The sequence below is a fragment of the Perca fluviatilis genome, chromosome 19 (assembly GCF_010015445.1).
Source record: "Perca fluviatilis chromosome 19, GENO_Pfluv_1.0, whole genome shotgun sequence".
NCBI lineage: Eukaryota > Metazoa > Chordata > Actinopteri > Perciformes > Percidae > Perca > Perca fluviatilis.
In genome coordinates, this window is record NC_053130.1 from 21,062,179 (window position 1) to 21,085,709 (window position 23,531).

General features: G+C 38.9%; 1 protein-coding gene across 42 annotated transcripts in view; it reads left to right on the forward strand.

The window, feature by feature from the left end:
- The window catches only part of LOC120547712 (neurexin-1a), a 265,714-nt gene that overhangs the window by 222,592 nt on the left and 19,591 nt on the right, over nucleotides 1-23,531 (forward strand). For 32 of the 42 annotated variants that reach the window (XM_039783274.1, XM_039783276.1, XM_039783275.1 and 29 more), the window contains 2 exons: nucleotides 5,394-5,483; nucleotides 6,819-7,138. In XM_039783274.1, coding sequence (XP_039639208.1) covers nucleotides 5,394-5,483; nucleotides 6,819-7,138 — 410 coding nt within the window. The remainder of the gene's footprint in view (nucleotides 1-5,393; nucleotides 5,484-6,818; nucleotides 7,139-23,531) is intronic. The other 10 variants (XM_039783298.1, XM_039783304.1, XM_039783305.1 and 7 more) reach the window with 1 other exon arrangement.

A 23,531-nucleotide genomic window follows, 5' to 3' on the forward strand; every position in this document is an offset into this window, starting at 1 on the left:
AAGAGTAAAAACTGCAGCCCTAAATCAAAAACATCTGTTAGATTGTGAGCATGACATGACTGGGCAGAAGGACAAACGGAAGACAAATCCAACCTGTCTCCCCTTTTGCATAATGTTTGGTGACCTTTTTAGCTATGACCAGTGCATTCATCCAAATGAAAGAGGTTTTTATGACTGGGACTCAATCCTCGCTACTTGCCTCAGGTGGAAAAGGAAGCTAATGGCTTTTGACATGTTGTGGACATGGCAGAATGCACAGCAGGGTTAAATGCCTGGATGCTACAATCTCAATCTTCAAACAGTCCCCAAGACGCCTATGATACATACAGATGGGCGGTTCCTAAACTGGATGAAGTCGGTTAAAACAACTGTTTTTAATACACAAAGGTGCAACACTAAAGATGAGGGATATAGGTGTCACTTATTGAAGGTTTTAATACTGCAGAGGGAAACACAGAGGAGCTTCAGCTCAATATAAAATTAGCCACTTGATAAAACACTATCACTCAGCTCAATTACATACAGTAGCTCGGAAAGTTAATAATGTATTGGACTATTTCATGCTCTGACAATGAAAAACAGAGCACAGTATATTTAATATTGGTTGTTAAGTTGTCGTCAGGGAACAAATCACCTCTTATGGATGCTGCAGGGGAGAAGTGACCAATCTCATTCCCACCGATCATGCATCAGTGACAATGCCAAGTCCAGCAACCTTATTAGGCTCGTTGCAGACTAATTACACCCAATCACAATAACTGCACAGTTCCTCCCTTCACCCCCAGCACACAAAGCCATTATTCTCTCAGCTCGCCTGTAGTTTGATTAGTATCCATGTATGCCTCTAACGCACTCATAATAGCAGCCCTCAGCCACTCTTAGGCCACTCACAGAACAACAGTGATTATAATAAGAGTAGACAGCAAAGATAAAAATGATGGCTGGAGAGTGAGAATGACAGAGAGTAGGGGATTATATGGGAGGGAGCGATCATTCTCAAAGCAAGGAAATAATTGCTTCACCAGGGCCTATATTTCTGCCCTCGTAATCTCATTAAAAAGTCTCGTACTACATACTTATGGGCCATTAAAAGTCTTTAGCACAATTATTAGTATCTAAAAATGCAAAACACGCAGACACATACTAGCCTTCTATTTGTTGTAGTTTGGTTCTCTTTCCTTTTATTCTTGCCCCGCTTTCATTCTGCAGCGCATACAAAAGGCTGGGCAGCAGCAAAAAATCAGCCCCTTCTCCCGAGTCTTGTCCATGGAAGTAATACCATCACAATGGCGCTGCCAGGCCTGCAGGGTACGACGCAGTATCCTATCGGATCCTAACACTCGCTGCACACAAAGATAATGGACAAGTCTCTGGCCTTATTCTTTTACTATAATCAGAGCGTGGTGCACTTACAGAGCTCTCCCTCCACTCCGTTCAGCTCTCAGTTCCCTCTTTTTCTGTCCTTTTTACCTCGATCTGTCCACCCCTGCCCCCTCTGTGGATCTCAACCTCTGTCCTGTTTTTCCGCCTTGTGGTGAGGAGTCTGATTTGTGGGATATGAGGGGAGGAGGGTTAGCTTTATCCATCAAAGCTCTGTCCTATCTGCTCTGGTTTCCTCTCTGTTCTATCCATGAGCCTATTCAGCCCATTGTGCAAGCAGTCATTACTGAGCATGCCTAAAAAATGGTGCAATGTCTGCTACAGCCAGAGTAGAAAAAGGAGCAGAATAATAAAAAATATTAGTGAGATTTGTGTAGGTTCCTCCTTTTTTAATTCTCCTGGCTCCATGAACAGAGGAAGAATTTGCATATTTGTTAATTTAATGTGGCCAGTGTCCAAGGGCTTGTAATGATATAAAGCTCCCACCTTATCTGACCACTTTATTAATAAAAAGAAAACAAGTGAGTGAGGGCAAAGCAGGTCAGTTGGGACGGCTCAGCTGAATCGCTGCTGCCTGGCGGAGGAGATAAGCCAGGCTGTCCCATACCAAACCAAATCACCACTGAGCAGCAGTCACAGGCTTCGCTCACAGGCAGGATGAATGGGCTCTGCTGCTGCATCGAAGCCCAGGGGATAGCATTGTTTAACACTCCGGTGTCCCATAGTGGGGATCAATACACGATCAGACCTTGATTATATCCACACTTAATTAACCTCAGTATAAGGATAGACTTGGTGTGCCACGGGGTACAGAGCCGAAAGGATAAAGCGCTTACGGTCTTTGAAAATGGAGCATGTTTTTGCACAAAAGTTAAGGATTTTGGCACAGCGGTGGTGAGGATAAATGTGTGTGTGTGTGTGTGTGTGTGTGTGTGTGTGTGTGTGTGTGTGTGTGTGTGTGTGTGTGTGTGTGTGTGTGTGTGTGTGTGTGTGTGTGTGTGTGTGTGTTTGTGGATGTATGTGCCTGCCCATCTGACACTGTCTTTTAGTACTTTCCTTGCCCTCTTCATCAACACATTGAAATGAGTGTTGCTCTTCTTCAGTCTAAACGTATGTGTCCTCATCGTCCTCCCAACAGCTGTAAGCTAACTGTTCTCCAGAGCCCGGTTTGATGCTGACCTCTCCTGAGATTAAGTGTCTCAGTAGCAGAAAACGGAGAGGTGACATAACTAACACCCCATGACTGACAAATGGAGGTGACAGGAATTAACGAAGCCCATGAATGCTCCATGACAACAGCAATTCATGGATTATTCATTAATTTAACACATTCAAAATATAAGGAAGTACAGCTGTGTGTGTGCGCTTGCTTGTTTGTTTATTATTTGTTTGTGTGTAATACTTTGTTTGTGTGTAATACCGTCATGCACAGTGCTTATAAGAATTAGGTGGTGCAGAGCTCCTTGCATAAGGTAAAATACAGTGTGCGTTCAACAGCAGGCAGTATGGTAGACGTTACATAACTGGAGGCTGGTGTGCTTCGCATCCACCTACCTGGAGGAAGCTTAGTGATTTTTGTAGCTACAGAATAAATTTAATATTTTGTTCAGTAATTCTTAGTTGCGTATGACTTCTAAGAATTCTAAGCAACCATACCATTTTTTTTAAGGAATACGTCTGGTGATGTTCAATAATGTTGTTTTTGTTAACAAATCCCATGAAACTACCAAAAACAACAATGCATTGTTCTGCAAGTATTACCTTTGTATATACAGTCTGGTATAATTTACACCTCTGGGCCACAGAGCTCCATTGTTGTCCAAAAACACAACACAATCTATGAGCTACACCGTTGCACTGGGTGACATGTTCTTAAACTCACCAGAGTGTCTATAGTTTATTGTGTATTTTGTTACTATTTTGTTGTATGGTCTTGAATTTTGTAGTTACTGTGTCATCTTTTCTTTATTTTTTGTGTGGGTGGGTGGTGACGGGAGGTTTGGATATGTTCATGTTGCAAATTGTATGTTTTGTATGTTAAAATAAATACAAAATTGTTAATCACAAAAGAAAACTCACCAGAGCACCAAACTAAAAACAGTCTCCAACAAATGTACTATTTTCTCATGATTGAGTGACATTTACTAAAAACTACAGTGGCCAGCTTTTTGAGGAAATCATTAAGCCTTTTCTATAATTGTAACCCGTTCTTAAAGATTTACGTTTTGGGACTCAGCCTGAGTAGAGTGGACTAACACATTGTTTTTGGTCTTTTCATGGGATTTGTTGACAATTTCAAAGATATAGAATGTTGCCAATCTTGTCCTTGTAACATCAGTCCATCATGATTCAGCATAAGCATGAATACACTTACATGTAAACTTGTGACCAATTTATGTTGAAGATGACATTTCTGCATATGGATGTCACCTTCAACATAAATTGGTTGCACTCTGTTTAGCAAGAAGGTGCTCCATGATTAATGGGGGGGGAAAGGTATAGAAATATGGTATACTAAGTATATGTCCTGAATGTGCAGTATCACATCAGATAACTGGACATTGTTTTAGAAATGTGGCTCACTAAATTGCATTTAGAGATTGACATCAAATAACATACACAGTGTTTGTGGGTGGTTTTGTTGTAATGCAGAATTTCTGAACTGTCTGTCAATGTTGAGGAAGAAGTGTTCCACTAAATCTCCTTCACAAGCCTTTGTGTTCCAACTGGGCACAATCAGCTGCAGCCAAATTCCATGAGCTGTATAGAAAAGCTTTAAACCCTTTTCTGGTAGCTGATCCTCTACAGTAATTCAAGCTGATGCGATTAAAAAATGTCTTTTTATGCGTCTTCTTACCTCTAAGACCTTTCATCAGACCAACTATGCATCTGTTACAAGGTTACCTCCTTTCCTTCATTTCTCTGTGACTCTTTCCCCTCCGAAGCTATTCTCCACTGAATCATTGTTAGCTACCGGATCTTTTATCTGCAAGAACTGAATTAATATAGTTGATGGGACAAACATTGTCAATCTGCCGAAGAATGGTGCTGACTGAATTCAATCTCTGCAGACAATACCAGGGGAAAAGCACTCCGAGACAGTGCCACTTTACTGAAAGTCTTCTGTTCTGGAGAGGTTATTGGCCTTGACAAAGGGTGATGCAGAGTTTGCCCTCATTAATGCTGAAGTGCCCCGCCAATCTTGGAGTGAAGTTTTTCTGTAGTTGCTCTTTCTGTCTCCTGACACTTTTTTTTGGCTTATTCTCTGAATACTTTTGGAAAACTACTTTTCCACTGACTTCGGTGTCATCAATGTGCAATATTTAGACAGTCAAATTCATGACTTTTCCTTCTCTATGACTTATAGCTTTTGTCAAAGCCATTTTATTAAAGATGTTACAGTGTATGTACCTACTTTGACATTGTCTTCTGACTTTTCTCTGACCAGATGCTCTGAATGTATACTGTGTTAATTGTTGTATTGCGATTAGCTTATTATTTCTTGTCAATTAGGCTATTTATAAATGGGGTGGGCATTTGTAATATGTTTACGTTAAATTGTCCTTTAAACCATAAACGGTTGATTCAACAATACATTTAAATGATGTTATTTTTGAAAATGTATATAACTAGTTTAAAAGCCAGTTAAAAAGATATAGAGGGGAAAGACTAATGGCATGGAAAAGATTTGGGTAAAGATTTTGCAATGGAAATGTATACATTTGTAATATGGGTTGGTTGATAACATAGCTCTATTAACCTAGATGAAACGTTTGCGTGCTAGTCCACTTATTTTCAATTAATATAGGCCTAATTTGTTGGCTAAAATAAAATAAAAGGAGTGAAATGAGTTGTTCAAATAATGTTTTTAGTAAATATTGTTTTTTTAAATATACAAAACTTTTTAAATTATAAAAACGTTGTGCAGTTGTATAGCTCCAGCATTAAGTATGAACATTTAACCTTTGACCTTACAGATTGTAACCACTGAAATGTCTCTTTAAACTTTAAAGGCAACAATGATAACGAACGCCTGGCGATTGCTAGACAGCGAATCCCATACCGACTTGGTCGAGTAGTTGACGAATGGCTACTCGACAAAGGTAAAATCACTGATTAAAATTTTAAATAAAATAATTTGATCATAACCAAGTTGTAGCACTATTTTGTAAATAATAAACCTAAAAAATAAATGTTCAGTAAAACTTTAAAAACTAAATGATTTGAAGAGTTAAATTTAGTCAGTAGTGTTTCATACTTTTCATAATAATGTATTTATTTTATAGATGTCAGCTGTTTTAATACGTGTTTATTGTCAACTTAAGGTTAAAGGGACTGTAAATATGAATTTAAATACACTTACTGAAGTAATATCAGCATTGTTAAAATGTCTATAAATTACTGTAAACATCTAAATGATAAATTTAAAAGTTCTTGTTTAATCATTCATTAGTTGCTAAGTGTTATTTGAAACACTTTTGAAACATGTACAGTACAGTACTTGGTGTCATTTGATCTGTTGTGATTAAACTGCTAGCTGATAAATAGAGTGCAATATGAATTGGCATCAGAATTCTGAGTCCCTTTAACAGACATTGTAAATATGTATAGGGCATTAGACCAAGGAACTGTAATATAAAACAAACTGAGTGCATGCTTTGTTTTTTATAGTTCAATAACAAATTCATATTTTTTACTTAAAATGTGAAATAAGCCCTATCATTTTTTATGTTTCTTTTTGTTTTTTGTTTTCTGTTTTGCGTTATGAAAGTGCTGTCATAAAATGTTTTTGGGTTTTCCATGTGCCCAACCATATCCGTTCTAAGTATTATTTTCCTTGGTTGCTTTTGCTAAAAGGATGAATAGTTTCAAATTTCCTGAAGTGTGTCCTGCATCCTGTGAGATTGCACACAAGAAAAGTCCAATTCTCACAGCCTCTAACCATTTTAGGCTTCTTTTTTTCATGCTTGCTTTATACCAAGTTTGTAACTCCTACAATTTGACAGAAGAATCCAGAATAGCATAAACAAAGTCTATTGAAATATGTTTTTAGCTTCTGTTAGACAAATGTTTTTTTTTTATGTTACTTTCAATATAATGCTATCTTTGTGTAGTTAACTCTATTGCATTCCCATAACATTACTACTTATGATTAATCTTGTTTCTTGTTATTTTAGATTAGACTGCCCTTTTAGCAAAGCTGCATTGATTTACTAAATCCTTTTTTTATTTGACTTTTTTTTTTTTTTTTCATAGGCATCTCATCATTTTTACTGCAATAAATTACCAGGGTTTGCCTCTACAACCTGTAATTTATTGGTCTCATTAGCCACTGGGCAAATAATCTGTGTCTCTGTCTTTTTTTTTTCCTGTTCAGTAAAAGTGGCTGAGTCCACAGACCAACATTCTTGTATATATGTAACATTGTTTTCCCACAGGGCGGCAGCTTACAATCTTCAACAGCCAAACCACTATACAGATTGGGGGCTGGGAGCGAGACCGGAGTCGATCCTTTCAGGGACAGCTTTCGGGCCTCTACTATAATGGCTTGAAGGTGTTCAACATGGCTGCAGAGGGGGATCCCAACATTAGGATCCAGGGCAGCGTGCGGCTTGTGGGGGAGTCACCCTCCTCTATCACGCCGCAGTCGAGCACCACAGCCAATCGCTCGGAGACGTCCACGTCTATCATGGAGATCACCACCACCACGGCATCCAGCAGGCGAGTCAAACAGACTACACCACGAGAGCCTCAGCAGGTAAGATCATCTCTAAATTATTCTCTCAACTTAATCCATTTTGAAATATTCACAATGCACAGCATGACGTTAACCACATCCTGGATTCATATAATACATCTCATCATTATGCTCTTATATAGTGGAGCGTTTGCCTTACTTAATTGTGTCACGCCTTTCCTTTTCCTCAAGTCCTCTGACCTAAAAACTGATAGGAATAAGTGCATTGTTCCACTGGGAGTGGGACCACAGGCACACTGTGGAGCGTTTCTCCCTGTGCAATCAGATGTGGCACTGTGGTGTGTGTGTGTGTGTGTGTGTGTGTGTGTGTGTGTGTGTGTGTGTGTGTGTTAAAGTGATAATCATCATAGTGGTCTTCCATCATCTTTATCTGCCCTGCATGAGCTGTGCGGCATGTACAGGAGCATATTACTTCTCAAATGTCACCATGTGTGACTAAACAATGCAACACAAAATGTATGTCCTGTCTAATGAAATGGCGATCAGACCGTTCTCACACAGCCGAAAACAGAAGACATTAAAAAACACTATAAAAAATAATTATTATGCCATTTAGAAATTATTTGTGTCTATAAGAATCAAATTCCTAATCCAAGTGTAACTGTTTCTCAAAAGTTCTCAAAATGTAAATGCTAATTCAAAAAATGTCTTTATTATATCATTGCATCGGGAATTTGCTTGCAACAAACTTCATTACGATCTAGGAATACCTGGGCACTGAACAACAAAGAGCATAGTCAGAATGTAGGAAATGGCTTCATGTGTTCATACAAAGTAAAAATAGAAGCTTCACTGCAACCAGGAAATGTTCAGCCTCTAAAATCCAATCAAAAAATGACCTCATTGACAACTAAGAAATGTGCTTTAATTGTTATGGAGCCAAAGCTGCTCTGTTATAGCATTCAAAGCTGATTAACACAAAGCTTATATGTGTTTAAATAATGGGTATTTTACATTATATGAATATTTCAAGTAAGCCCTGATAGGAAGCAAGTAATATATAATTGAAACCATAAAGATACTAAGAGTATACACACAGAGTTAAAATGTGTGTCAGAATTTCAAATATTCAGAGTCAGTTGCAGGAAAAGCATACATAGTAGCTTAAATTAAGCAGAATTGTACACTAAAATGACCCTTGAATCGGGGGTTAATCAGCTTTTACAAATATAGTTTCAATTCACTTTGGATTTAACTCATTTTGGATTAATCGGATTGGTTAAAGGAAGATTTTAGCATCTCCAGGAGGGAGTTGGTTTAACTTAATATTGAAAAATATACAAAAATAATTCTTTGTTGACAGATTGTATAACTTTTTTCTGCCTTTACAGGTTTACTGAGACAACAGTTAATGCACATACTGTACTCTCAGGATATTTTAAGGATCATAGAAAAAAAATGTTGAGTACCTTCGAAGTGCAGTGCTGTGTTAACTAAACCATTTAATTTGTTTTTCTTTTCTTCTCTTTTCTTTTTTGTGTTATTAAATAATATAAAATTGTAAAAAATTGAAGTGCAAAAGGAAAAAACATATAACATGTGACTGGATATGAAAGCACTACAATAAAGTATAAATTAAAAACATTTAATATTTATGAAATTAATGAAAGCATAAAAGCCTAAAAAAAAAAAAAAAAAAAAAAAAAAAAATCTCTCTCTTTGACCATTATAACAGTTTGTGTAAGGGTCTGTAGATGCTGACAAATAATAGAATCATAAATATTGATCCAGTGGAATGGTTTTCTCTCAGACTCAGCATGGTTCCTGAACCGTGGCAGGAGCATGTAATGCAGGCGAAATATCACACAATAGGCTATAATTATATCCCAGCGCCATGTGGTGTTATAAATTGCCACCAAGGAACCAAGAGATTGGCAGAAAGGAACAGGCTTGATAAGATGGATGCCTGCCTTTTTCAGGCCTTTTCATCTGGGGAGAAATTAAGTGATATTAATGACCATGACAATTTAGCAATGCAGTGTATTACAGAGATATTTATTAATATACACAACATATTTTCTGCTTTAGATATGATCTGATGTTTGGATATCTGATATTATGCCCTTATGCTTAAATAGTTTAATCAATTACAGTTTACTTCGTTGCATTCATGTGTACAGCTAGTGGTTTAGATGTTAAGCAGTGTAATATACAGTTCAATTCATTTTTGAACTTTATATTAGATCCTCTTTTTTTGAGAATCTAATATACAGTTCAATACATTTTTGAACTGTATATTAGATCCTCTTTTTTTGAGAATCTACTTGTGGTGTATCAGTACAGCTTCAGGCAGATTAGTGGTGCTACTGTGATGATTTTGGCCAAATTAATTTAGAGACGTTGTACTGTGAAGTTATGTGGCAAGCTCACCTTGTAAAGTGGCATTTAAAGGCTTGGAAAAAGGAGAATAGTCAAGGCTAACTGTGTTGGCTAGGTGTTATCTAATGCATTCATACAGAAAGAAAGGTCATTGGATTAAAAAGTTCCTCTGTGATGTAGGCAGAGAGATGAATGAGGCATGCAAAAAAATGAGCATTGGGAGATGTCAATGCGTTCAGTTTGATTCAACGTGATGACCTTCCCATGGAGAGCTCCCGCGGTAGGACATTACTGTCTCAGGACACTACTCTTAGAAAAACATTGTGTCTAGCCTCTGGAAAATTCATTCACTGTCCTTTCCCTTGAATAGGCAGCATTTTAATCATTGTCCAGATGTTCCGTCTCAACACTGATTGCAATTCAGTAATTGCTTTTATATCCTGTGAGCTTGACATTAGTGAGGCACGTACATTTTTAGTATAACTGGCCCCAGTGGAAAGGGAATGGCTAACATTGACGGCGGCACTATCAGCCTTTAACCATTAAAACTTGGTTAAAGTGGTCCTCCAGAAAATGTTGATCAGGCTGTCTAAGAGCGCAATTGGATCCGAACATTATAGACAGTCTCAGATACACTCACCTTAAAGATTAATAGGAACACCTGTAAGATTTCTCGTTAATGTGATTATCTAATGAACCAATCACATTGCAGCTGCTTCAATGCATTTACGGGTGTGGTCCAGGTATAGACAATCTCCTTAACTCCAAACTGAATGTCAGAATGGGAAAGAAAGGTGATCTAAGCAACTTTGAGCGTGGCATGGTTGTTGGTGCCAGACGGACTGGTTTGAGTATTTCCCAATCTGCTTAGTTACTGGGATTTTCACGGACAACCATTTCTAGGGTTTACAAAGAATGGTCTGAAAAAGGACAAACATTAGTGTGCGGCAGTCCTGGGGGGCGAAAATGCCTTGTTGATGCTAGAGGTCAGAGGAGAATGGGCCGACTGATTCCAGCTGATAGAATATCAACTTTGACTCAAATAACCACTCGTTACAGCCGAGGTATGCAGCAAAGCATTTGTGAAGCCACAACACGTACAACCTTGAGGTGGATGGGCTACACCAGCAGAAGACCCCACCGGGTACCACTCATCTCCACTAAAAATAGGAAAATGAGGCTACAATTTGCACGAGCTCACCAAAATTGGACAGTTGAAGACTGTAAAAATGTTGTCTGGTCTGAGGAGTCTCGATTTCTGTTGAGACATTCAGATGGTAGAGTCAGAATTTGACGTAAACAGAATGAGAACATGGATCCGTCATGCCTTGTTACCACTGTGCAGGCTGCTGGTGGTGGTGTAATGGTGTGGGGAATGTTTTCTTGACACACTTTAGGTCCCTTATTACCAATTGGGCATCGTTTAAATGCCACAGCCTACCTGAGCATTGTTTCTGACCATGTCCATCCCTTTATGACCACCATGTACCCATCCTCTGATGGCTACTTCCAGCAGGTTAATGCACCATGTCACAAAGCTTGAATCATTTCAAATTGGTTTCTTGAACATGTCAATGAGTTCACTGTACTGAAATGGCCCCCACAGTCACCAGATCTCAACCCAATAGAACATCTTTGGGATGTAGTGGAACGGGAGCTTCGTGCTCTGGATGTGCATCCCACAAACCTCCATTAACTGCAAGATACTATCCTATCAATATGGGCCAACATTTCTAAACAATGCTTCCAGCACCTTGTTGAATCAATGCCACGAAGAATTAAGGCAGTTCTGAAGGCGAAAGGGGGTCAAACACGGTATTAGTAGGGTGTTCCTAATAATCCTTTAGGTGAGTGTAGATCTGAGACCTTTTATAGGCCTGTCTAGCAATGAGAGGTAATGGTCAAGATACTTTGGAGTTAACTCAGCACACATAAATCCTGGCAAATTCACTTGTTGTAAGTGCCTATTGCTTTCAATCAATATTTAAATCACCTATAATCATATTTTTTGGAAATGTTTTGTACATAGTGACGAACCCACAGACACTGCCTGTTTCAAACAACAATAAGCGACTGTGACTAGCTGGTGAACATAGTGGAGCATTTGGCAGCTTAAGAGCCAGATTTTTCCCTCAGGAGTTAGTTGAGACCAAAAGGGAGCTAAAGGGAGATTGAATATTGAACTTACATTCACCAGGCACCCAGAAACACAGAACCTAATTTGTGGATTGGGCATAGTTACGAGAGGAATTCAACCAAATTCTTCACTCAAAAGTGGGCAAAATTTTGTGAATACTTAGCAATGTGAATCTTTAAAAATGTACAGGGTTGTAAAGGACTGTTGGCCTCTATCTCCACCCTGTTAGATCACCGTAATTGACAAAAAAACGAGAGATAACTGAACTTTAACAGATTGTCAGTAAACTGATGTCCGCAGGATTGCAATGGTGAGAGAATAATGAAACAGAGCTTGATACAATAATCTTCAAAAATTAGCTTGTTTATGAGTACACATAATCCCTAGTCTCTGATATCTGATTACTCTAAATACATGCCTTCAATATAAAAAAACATTTAAAAAAAAATGTTTTCAGCAAACTGTCTCGCTGTGCACACATGGTCAAAATACCAGCACAATTAAATCTGTCAGTGGAACTGGCTCTGTAGATTTAGGGTATGTCTTCTTGCACTAGCCACTCATCTCCTAGAGGGTGAAGTCAGTCCTAATCATCATTAGTATAATCATTTTGAAGTGTCCTGGGGGGACGCCTTCTCAGGTGCACTATGAAAAAGTTCTTTAAATGCTTGACTGGGGTTATAATGTTATTGCATATATTGTACTCAAACCAGTAGGTGTCCACTCATCTTTATCAACAAAGAATATTATCAGCTTAGAGCACACTGGTCTAATCAGGGAAGAAATGCACCATGGGAAAAAGCTGATGAGTCAGAATTGTTATTAATAGTTATTAGAACTCCCCCTTTGCTTATGGGATTGATTCAATTCCAGGATTTACAACCCACTCAAATACAGAGATGGTAAATACTACTTAAACCTAGCCTGATGTGACCTTTCTTTTTATCATATCTTGAGGTTTCCTGACCTGAACCCCACACTTGGTTCGTACATGTCAAATAATCTCTGTAGTGGCTTTTTCTGCTGTGTGCTTCCTGTCCTGCGCAGGGGAGGTAGCTTACTCTTAAGGACCTTACTGTCATGTCTTAATGAAGTGTCTGCTCTCTGTAGCGGTGCCTTGTCACATCTAATTAAACCATAATGCACTTGTGTATGCATTCACAAACAATGGACCAGCTATTGTACACATGCACCAAGAAATGCTACTTGCTTCTCTTGTCTCATCGACTGTTCTACATTTATTTATTGTTTGGGGAAATTATTGCTTGCCCAAGTGAACTTTTTTTGTGCTAATTGGAGACAAATTTGAAATATACACTACACTACCCTATCTGCTGATGTCAATTTTGAACACGAAATGCCACTATCAGCTTTATAGTGACCTAGCTCTTGTTAATCTGTCTCCTCCCTAAACAAATATTTTAATCAGTTTAGTGTGATATCTCAATTTCTTTCAAAAAACAAAGTTGTGTAAACACGGCAGTCATTGCATTTTTTTCATATATTTGTTAGGTAACATTTTACAACAGCTGCAAATGTGCGAGTATTGGGTATCATTGTAATGAATGCATTAAATACTAAATATTTGGAAGCCAGATCCGATACAACAACATGTTGTGAACTGCAGCATGTTGATTACCTTGCACGGCAGCTGGATTCTTGCGAGAAAATTGTGGGATAACCAATCCTTGTCAACGAGGAACTACGGGTGTGGTTTGGGAATGTGTTCAAAAGGCAATGATGGCTCCTGAGGGGGTTTGCGTAGATGCTGCAATAGCATCAGTTATATCACACCTAGAGAGTATTTCTTTATTGAAAGAAGAGCAAAGATGTTTTCGCAGTTCTCCCGACTGGCAAGAGTTTGATAGACCAATGGTTCATCCAATCACCTGCCAGGTATTTTTTTTAACCGCCTGCCCTTTTCCAAACAGTTTCCAATGATGGCCTTTAAGATGGTTCTGTTAACAAACACAAAAATGTGACGCGTCATTTTAGCTTTTTGAAGGGCTGGTGGAAAAAATTACGGAAAATGTCAAACTGCAGAAAAATAGCATTTAACACTAGATGATGCTTAATCAAAACCACTCAAGGATAAGAGATACAATGTAGCTATTACCTTCCCAGCAAAAAAAAGAAAGAAAAGACAAAAGCCTGCTATCTAAAAGAGACATTGAAAGAGCTTGACAGTGATGGATCCTCACCTGCATTGCTCTGTATTATCAACCCTGGCCAGCACACATACAGTATATAAATCTCACAACCGGTCATAGTGTGAGGCTGCTATCCACAAGCAGTGCTGTCAGCAGGTACATCCTCTAAAGTTGGTATTGGCTCAAGCATCATGGAGAGGCACAAGGACAGAAACCTCCAAGAGAAAAATGTCATATGATAAGATCTTAGAGCATGCAGTATTTCAGTAATAACAGAACATTGGCTGTGTTTTTGTATCAGTATGTAGAACACAAACTGTGGTGTGTGCTTTGCTAATATTCTATTTAAATAGAATATTAGCAAAGCACACACCACAGTTTGTGTTCCTAGCATCAAACAAGTCAGTGTTTATAGCGATAATCTACCTATAGTCACCTTTTTTGGGGGTTTTAATATAACAATAAAACGAGACTACAGCTATTCTAATGGCTCTGTGAGATTGTATGTTGGCACAGGGGTACTTTGACATGAATGCTAACATCAGCATGCTAATGTGCCACTTTTTCAAACATATTAGAAGCATTTTCTTGTATTCAGGCCAATATGGTATTTCTTAAACACAACTAATATTTGACCTTATCTGGCATTTCTTCCTTGCCATGTTTCTTTAATAACCTTTTTTGCAGAGTGCAATTTCTGTTTTATAGTTTGTTGCTGGTGGAAATTCAAGAGATGCAGATTATAGCCTGTCCCTGGGGAGAATGAATGGGGAGAATGAATGGCCACAATGTCACATCATTGCAACCACATAGCCAATTGGCCCCACTATTCGTAAATTAACCCTAGGTGAGGTGGGTGTAATGGCCGTTTAGGGGAAGTGTGGGACATTTAAAACACATTGGGTGGGCCATTTCATTTGCACTCAATGCACATGGTTCAGTTCTGGCTAAACTGGCTTGTAGTGACTCTGTTTGTCTTGGTCACTGAGATGAGGGGCAGAAACTTGGCCTCTCTATAATTCACAGGGATAATCGAAGATTTGACATGCTGCCCTGCTACACCTTCAGTACAGTGTTTAGGTACCTCGTCGCCTCCCTCGCAGGCTCTTACAAAGACACAGTAATAAACATAGTGTCACAGTAATCTTGTGGTGAAAAATCTTCTGCAACTTAGTATCCAATAACAGCTCAGTCTGCAGATTCACTTCTTTTATAATCATCCATGTACTTTTTCTCTTTATTGTATCTGGTACTACCTTTAGGCATTGTTGTGATTGTCCTAATAATGGTAGGGATTATTGTTTTGCAAGCTCAGGCTGCACTAAGTCTGCACAACCTAGATTTAATACTAATCCTGCAAGCATCAATACTAAGATCTGAGACTTACCTTGAGTATTAAGCACTCATCACCCAACTGCACACATGCAGTGCAGGTTCTTTAATTGTGCTACATGATATGATACTTGGATATGAGTGTAAGGATTATTTAGTCTTTAGATTTAGGTGCATGAGATCTACTGTTATATTTTGACATTGCACGTCTGATTTTAAGGATAGATTTAATTTTGAGCAACTCGAAATGATAACTAAATATTTAAAATCCTAATTCAAAACAAAAAATCATAAAGATGTACTGTAGACAGCTATGAAAAGCTATTTTTTTCTGCGTAACAATTTTTCTCTGGATGATATATTAGAGCCTGTTTGAGTTTACGTATGATCAGACTGGCAGGACATTAATGAGCCGTAACGGGGAGCTTTTCATACCGCAAGCAAGAAGCAGTTTAGTCTAGGTTTGAGGTTATGCCTTGTGTTCAACTGAGTTTTACAAAGTAAGTTTCCAATATACGTCATTGACACCGGGGCAGACGTCATCCTTTTAATGCTCTGCTTGGTAGGCGAGTGCTGTTCAGTTGTAAGACAGACAACAATGGAAAAAGTGGCGCTAATGCATATTCCCCCATTGCAGAATAAAAAGCATAGGATTACTTTGTTTGTTCATTGTGTAGCCATCCCATCTGAGTTTGTGCTGGTGTCAGCCATGTGATTGTGACTCATACACACCGCTCATAGTGCTGAATTTCATGATTGGTAGTTGTTGTTTTTTTAAGATGGCATTTATTACGTTTTGTTTTTATTGGAAGGTCATAGAGACAGAGGAAAGATACTAGCCTGTTGAAGGTAAATGGCATGCAATTTGATTAAAATGAAATGCAGAGTTTGCCCAGCTCATCCCGAACAGATATGGGAATGATCCACAACATGGACCTACGTCCTATTGGAATTAAACTGTCATGAAAAAAGTGAAATCATGGTTTTGAAAAGGCCCAAAATATGAGGGACATCCTAATATCAAACTAGTCCTCATATCTTTGACTTCTCTTTATTTTGATTTCCTCCTTTTGTGTTTGATACATTTTTGATATGAGAAATAGTTTAGCTTGGATTCACTTTATTATTGTACAGTATAGACCTGACATCCTTTTTGTCCAATTTCTACCTCTGTGTGCACATTTATTCAAAAGCATGCACAGCAAACGGAGAGGTGAATAAGGAAACACTAAGTGTTCCACATTAACAGGGAGAAGTAATCAGCCATGTTGGATGAGTCTTATTTCATTCATAATAGTAAACCTAACTGCCTCATGGACTTAGAGACATACTGCAGTGTTTGGCCTGTAAGGTTGTGGTGCCTTCAATTATTCACAGAAAGAAAACATCCTTGGGATAAGATTTCCCCTGCAATGCAGATGTATGGGATTGACCATCATGCTCCTGAGATACTGTGAGCTTGAGAGGAAAAACAGAGCGATGGCTATCAAATGGTTCGTTTCACTGACAGGTGCACTATTGATTTTTCTGGTTTTATTATATTTATTGTCATATATTCCTTTATGAAAAGGCCTGGTGTCACCACCTATCCAAACGGAAGAAACAAAAAAACCCGAGTGGATAATTCAATGGCTGCATGTGTAACAATCATTTGCTCAGAGCAGAAATGGGTCGAATTGTAGGATACAGATTGTAGATGGGTCAATCTGCACTTGTGTGTTGTGTGCTGACCTGCCCACTTTGCCCCTAAAGTGAGGTGTGTGTTGTTGAAGGTGATGCTGATGTGTGTTTGCCCCAGGCCCCGGTCATGGGTTTGTGCCCACCCAATGCTGACAGATGGCAAAGGAGGTAACGCTGTCGACCTGCAGTGGCCCCAGGCCCGGGGCGTTCACTCCTAGCAACAGACCATATCCATCATCTCAGCCTCACCTGGGGCCATTATGGAAGCTGCCCTTCCCTGTGTCCATGTGACTCGCTGATCCAGTCCACCTTGGCAGGGGTGAACACATGCATGCCAGTGTGTGTTGACGTGCGTTCACATAATTTGATGAATGTTTGCATTTTTTGATAGTTGACAGTAGAGAGTTGACAGCTTGACTGCAGTGGGTGCATGATCTGAATATTAGCCAGCAGAGGCCCTAGGTCGCCTTGTCTTCCTTTAGTGCCTTATTTCCTGTATGCTTGTTTTAAACATTTTCTAAAATTGTTACAGCCAGGTACATCAAACATACTGCTGTTATTATTAAGATCGTCAACAAAGAAGCATCTTTAGTTTTTGCAGGTTTACACTGCTGGCAACATTATAGAGCAATACAGATTGCCCCACTAAGTCTGTTTGGATGACAAAAATGAAACCTACGCAGTGTGAATGTCGTCTCTGTTGTTTGCAAAGTGTTGGATTGTTCGTGGAGGAGAGACTGACACTGACAGCTTTACAGCATGTTTTATAGACCATATTGTTCTCTCTCAGGACAATTGCTGTTAATGTTTTGTATAAATAATAGTCCCGGGCCAACTGTTGAACATAACGTACAATTTGTCCTACAGTACATTGCTCCCACCTGCAAGATTCCACGATCAGCTGGTTTATACATCACATTCATGAACATGAGCTCTGCCAACTGCTCATTGAGCTGTGCTGAGCTCTCTCCATTTTTACAAACAAATTATATTTTTCAAAAGCTGGTAGAAAGTGCCAGCCACAAACTGACTTATGCATCTATAAGCTCCTTTATTTAATATATTCCTTCAGTTGTAGATATTTGTTGGCAAAGAACATTAGTAAACTAAAAGACCTTGACTTGAGGAGTGTAAATCTATGTTCATCTATCTTATTTTCTGTATTTAGACTTTCATACCAGTACCAATTGAGTTTACGACTTTAGATTAAAATCATACTCTACACATATCCAGATGGCTGGTTCTGTTTGGGGAGAAGCCATCTTGATCTGATGTTGAACATCTAGTATAAAGGCAAGTTAAGGGATGGAAGGTAGAATAATATAAAGTAACGTCATTACCACATAGATTCAATTAGGAAATTCCAGGAGATACAGATATGAAATAAAGGCATCCGCATGCCAGCAAATGAAGCCTGTTAGTTTGTTAGGCAAGTGGACAAGAGACAGAGAGTAATGGAGAAATGGCCTTGGGAAAGGAATATAACTCAATCAAACCAACAAGTGCTTATGATATGACTCTACATTTATTTAAATGAACAATTGGACATTTTGGGAAATATTCCCATTCTTGCTAAGAGTGAGATGTTCACTGTACTTATATCTGTACAGTAAATATGAAGCTACAGCCAGTTAGCATAGCTTAGCACAAAGACTGGAAACATGGGGAAACAGCTAGCCTGGCTCTTTTCAAGTCTGCCTAACAGCACATCTAAGCTTAATAATAGCCAAGTTTACTTGTTTGTTTAATCTGTACAGAAACCAAAGTGTAAAAAGGATATGTGGTTTTATGGGAGATTCTAGGGTTGCCAGACAACCAGTAGAGACTCCAAGAAGCGACTGTGTTTACACTTTGTGTTTTGTATGGATTAAACCTACAAGATAAAACATGTTTAGTAGTGAGCTTTAGAAGTGCTGGTAGGTGGATTTTGTTATCATAAAACATAACTAGGCAGGCTGTGTCCCCCTGTTTCCAGTCTTTGTGCTAAGCTAAGCTAATGCGGATGCTGGCTGTAGCTTCATAATTAGCATACAGACATAATAGTGGTATAAATGTTCTCCTCTAACTCTTGGCAGGAAAGCAAATAAGCATACTATCACAAAATATCGATTTATTCCATTAAAGCATCTTTTTGCAAGTCCAAAGCTGAATCAAAATTTCAAAACAGTATCTACAAATAATTCACAGAAGGTCCAGTCAAAAATTTAATAGTCTGGCATTACAACACTGCCACAGGGATGGATTAGTGATGACAAATCTATTTTCCTTGGGAAACTCCATAAATGCTGCCAATTTAGGCTTTCTATTATTAAGATTTTTTTATTTTTTATTTATTTCCACCCTGAATTCTATTGCTGTGACTATTGTTTCAACTCTATTGAACAAGAGCATTGCTCATTAGTTTATAGCACTTGGCCCTTTGTGAATGACACATCTAGACCTGGAGGACAGGAATCTGATTATGGTGGTGCTCTGTGGGAGCTACAGGCGACCTGGTCTGCTGTTGTAGGGCAAAGCTTCTCTTCCTCTTTCCTCATGTCATGTTTTTGCAAACGTTACACACGGGAATTAGGCCCGCTCACATTCATCTCATCAGTGATGGCATCTATATTAGGATGACAAATTTCTTCCTGTCACCTGATGAGGGACTGGGACTGCATGTCAAGACGCAGGTAAAGTCAGGAAGACAGTGATTTGTGGCCAGGCTGCATATCTCTTCCTCTCCTGCTTTCTCTTTCTCAAAACACACACACAGACATATGCTTAGATTTGTCATCTATTTTTAGATTTTGAGTAAAAGGAACAAGAAGATGAAGAATTACATAGTTATTTTGGATTGAACCGAACAATTTCCCCAAAATGACAAGTGTTTGTATGTTAGCATTTAGATAGAAAGCGCCATGATTACAAGCCATTCTCTGGTATTTGTTATTCCTCCCTCACTCCCCAGCTTATCCTTAGTGTATGATATTCCTCCAGGGCAGTTCTCTGCTCTCAGGCCAGATTACTACCAAGGCGAGCTACAGACACAGTGCACAGAGCTCCAGATTCGATTTCAGATAACGAAAATATCAGGGCATCCAGAGGGGAAAGATTTCATTTATCTAAGAAGTGTGAAAGCAGGGATAAGGGGGAGGGACAAAGTCGACCATGTAATATACTTCTATGGAGCAGTGTTTATGCATAGGCAAGAAAGAGAAGAAATGAAAGAACAAGAGGGGGGGAGGGTAGGAGGTAGATGGAGGCAGATAGTGTTATGAATTTCATATTAAGATTTTATCATTTAGAGCATGTAGCTAACAGAAGGCATCCAGCTTTCTTCTGTGTAATCTTCTTGAAGCTGTATCCTACATGGCAGCCGCTCAATGTGCACTCTTTCTGCACTGTGAGGTGACTACAGGCACTCGCCCATATTGTGTGTGCACATTATTGATATGTCCCCAATAATAAATAATAAGCGCCATGCTTAATTAGAAATCTAAATAACTGTTTGTCATCCATCGCACAGAATGTCTCGTGTTGTATGAGGAGATTAATTGGGCACCAGTCACACATGGTTCACTCTAAGTCAGTGACTGACATAGTGATAGTGTTACGCAGGCACTGACTGGGAAATGGACTGTTTCCTCCCACGCAGCCAGACAACTTTCCCAGTTACCCTGGTGCCTGAGCCATTTCAGACACCACATTAAATGTTGAATGTTGAATTTTTATTAAGACCATACGGAAGACTGTTCCTGGAAAATAAGTTGAGCGGGGTCCTGAGGGGGACTTGAGAAACATCTACAAAGTGCCGCAGCAGTGCCTTGAAGCAGCCACATTAAAAGGAGTCCTCACACAGCAGTGTTTTCAGGTCCCCGAGATAGACCGTGTTTAATGAGGGCACAGGCATGTGTACATTTTGAAGCAGCTCTGTGTTTACCTTATATCCATAACTTCTTGTACAGTACACTTTTACATTCCTAAATTAGCCCATACCTGTCCCTTTTGTATCGCTCTCTCAAATGCAGCCTTTGATTTTACATAGCAGTAGCTTTTTTTGGGCCTGTGCACCAAGCTAGCAATTGACCTGTCACCGCTCACTCATTCCCAAGCCGTATTGTTTTTCTTTCATTGTTTTTCACACAAAATATGTTGGTTTAACTGTATTAATTCCTTTGACTTTACCCCCACAATGAAAACTACGTTAACACCCTTTTCACATTAGCAACAACCTTTACACGCCCCAGTAATAATGAAATCCAGTGCTCTTCTGTAGACATACGCATTAACAAACAACTGTTTTTGGACAGATTAAATCCACCAGACTGTTCACGTGTAACAGAAATTGAATGTCATTACCAGTCGTCTTGGGCATGTCTGTGTTTCTGTGTGAAACTATGCTTGTATGATTCCACACTGTGTGCTGTGGGTGTACCAGGTGTGTGAAGCTGCCTCCCAGCGCCTTGTTAGACTGTCTGGGGTGCAGTGACTTAAGCCTCGAGGAAGATGTATGGCAAGACAGGAACATGTGGGTACCAGGGGAGAAGATGCAGAGCCTCCGACTATTCTTTTTTTAATGACACTTTGATACTCTGCCTGAGGTCCAGTTGCAGCAACAGCTGCTTCATTTTAAATAAAGCAAAAGCTTTCTCCCAAAAGGGATGGTGTCTCATAACTTAGCAAGTGAAAACAGCTGTCCACCACGGCCAGTTTTACTCTATCGCATACACAGGCAGTCAAAGGAGGAAGAAGAAGATACCAATTACTCTGACTTAATTGCCTTTGAGAAATGCCAGCATCTTTTTCCATGAATTCTCAGGTGCTCTGAAGAATCACTACCTACAGAATGCATTCAGTGGCATGCTCATATGCATCAGGTAATTACTGACAGCTTTGAACAAGTTACTGTAGTTATATGTGACCTTATGTCTTGATGTTCCTTAACATCAACATTGTTGGAGTCCTAAAAGTCCGGATTGTTGTTGTGAGAACTGTTTTGTTTATCATATAATTATGTCAATGCAGTGCTTTAAAATAGGCTTATACTAACAAGCAATTTCTACACTGTTAAAAAAAAAAAAAAAAAACGATTTATCTCAACCGTGCCTATTATTTCCCCAAATGTTATCTGTATAGTTATATATTTTTGGATTTTTCTTTCTGATGCAAGATTTTGCTATTATGACAGAATTATATTTTGGATTTTGAACAGATAGTGCAGCTATACAGATGACAGTAACACACCTTGCTCAGTGAAACACATACACACACATATTTTAGTAACATCTCAACAATTCATTTCCCGGAAAATTAACGAAGCACCTGGTGTTAGTTGCTCTTTTGAATATATTTTTGGGTTGTTTATTGACGGATGTTTTTTTGGCAGTGCTTGTTTTGAAGCTTTGTTGATCCATTTGCTGAGAATCGCAGAATCTGATGTAAATCCTCTTCCGCAGAATATCTCCATTTTTACCCGGCTGCTTGTTCCCTATTGTTCAGCACCTACTCTACTGAGTCGCAGTGGCAATCTGTTGTGCCACCATGAAGCCTCACATCAGAGCTTTTCTTTAATTGTTAAAAAGCTCAGAGAATCAAGATGTCTTGGATATTATAAGTTTTGAACATGATAAGCACGATAAATATATATATATATATATATATATATAAATCCATCACTGTAGCTGTGATAGCGATAATGTCATTCCATTGTCTTCCATCCTTGCTGAAGTCTGTCTGTGTGAGTCCATGATGTTGACAGCTTGGCAGACCAGAAGTAGGAAGAGTGTGGGCGAAGACCAGGCACACTGAGCTGAACTCCCAGTCATAGAGGCCCACACACCTTCATTATTCAGTCGGAATCTATTGAGCATCTGGGACTAAATTATTCATCAACATCGACCTAGTTCCAGGGTTCTAAGTTAGATACTTGGGTGTCATCAGGCGTTCTGATAAGAGCTGCTGCTGCAGTGTGATAGCTGCCACGGGTAAATTCATCCCGTTTCTAACCATGAGCCGTTTCTATCTGCCGTCCCATCACCTTACTCGCTCCCTCTCTCTCCCTCTCACTCTCTCTCTCTCTCTCTCTGTCACTGGCACACTAATGATGTGTTGCTGCAGGAGTGAAGCTTAGGACAACAAACTCCTCCCAATTAGTCTGTGCACTGTGACTAAAACTCTGGTCAGTGCCAGCATGAGAAATAATGGCACAGGGTTCGAGCAGGAACAGAATACGGATTGCTTTGATTTTATAGAGGCATTCGGAGCTTTGGCTTCAATGGCCAGTGCCAATTACAGACAAGATATTAAAACCATTTTAGCTATAGCATTGGCGGAGTCCTTGGGGACAATACAAAGTACAGTTTGAGCAACCTTGTGGCAGTTAGTGATTTTTTTAACATTGAACTAAATAAAACAATTAGAAAAGGATGCAATATCTATTTTCCTTTCAGAAAAGTACAAAATACACAAGCATACTAAATGTTTTCTATAACTATTCTGAGCATCATTATTGATGGAGCAATACCCTTGATCAAATATAATATATTTAATTATTGTCATTGATATTTCAGTGAACACACTCCATCTGTAAGTGAAAACACATTATGCTTACGTCTTCTAAACATCCTGAAATCACATTTTCACTATGGTTCTGAATCTGTCTGTTGGCATATAAAGTGAGATTAGAATAAAATATTATTATAGACAATATAACATTCTACTTGTAAAAAACAAAAAAAATGTGGTTTTACAATATTCAGACAAATATTCTCGGTTGGAGAGACTTTTGTGCAGT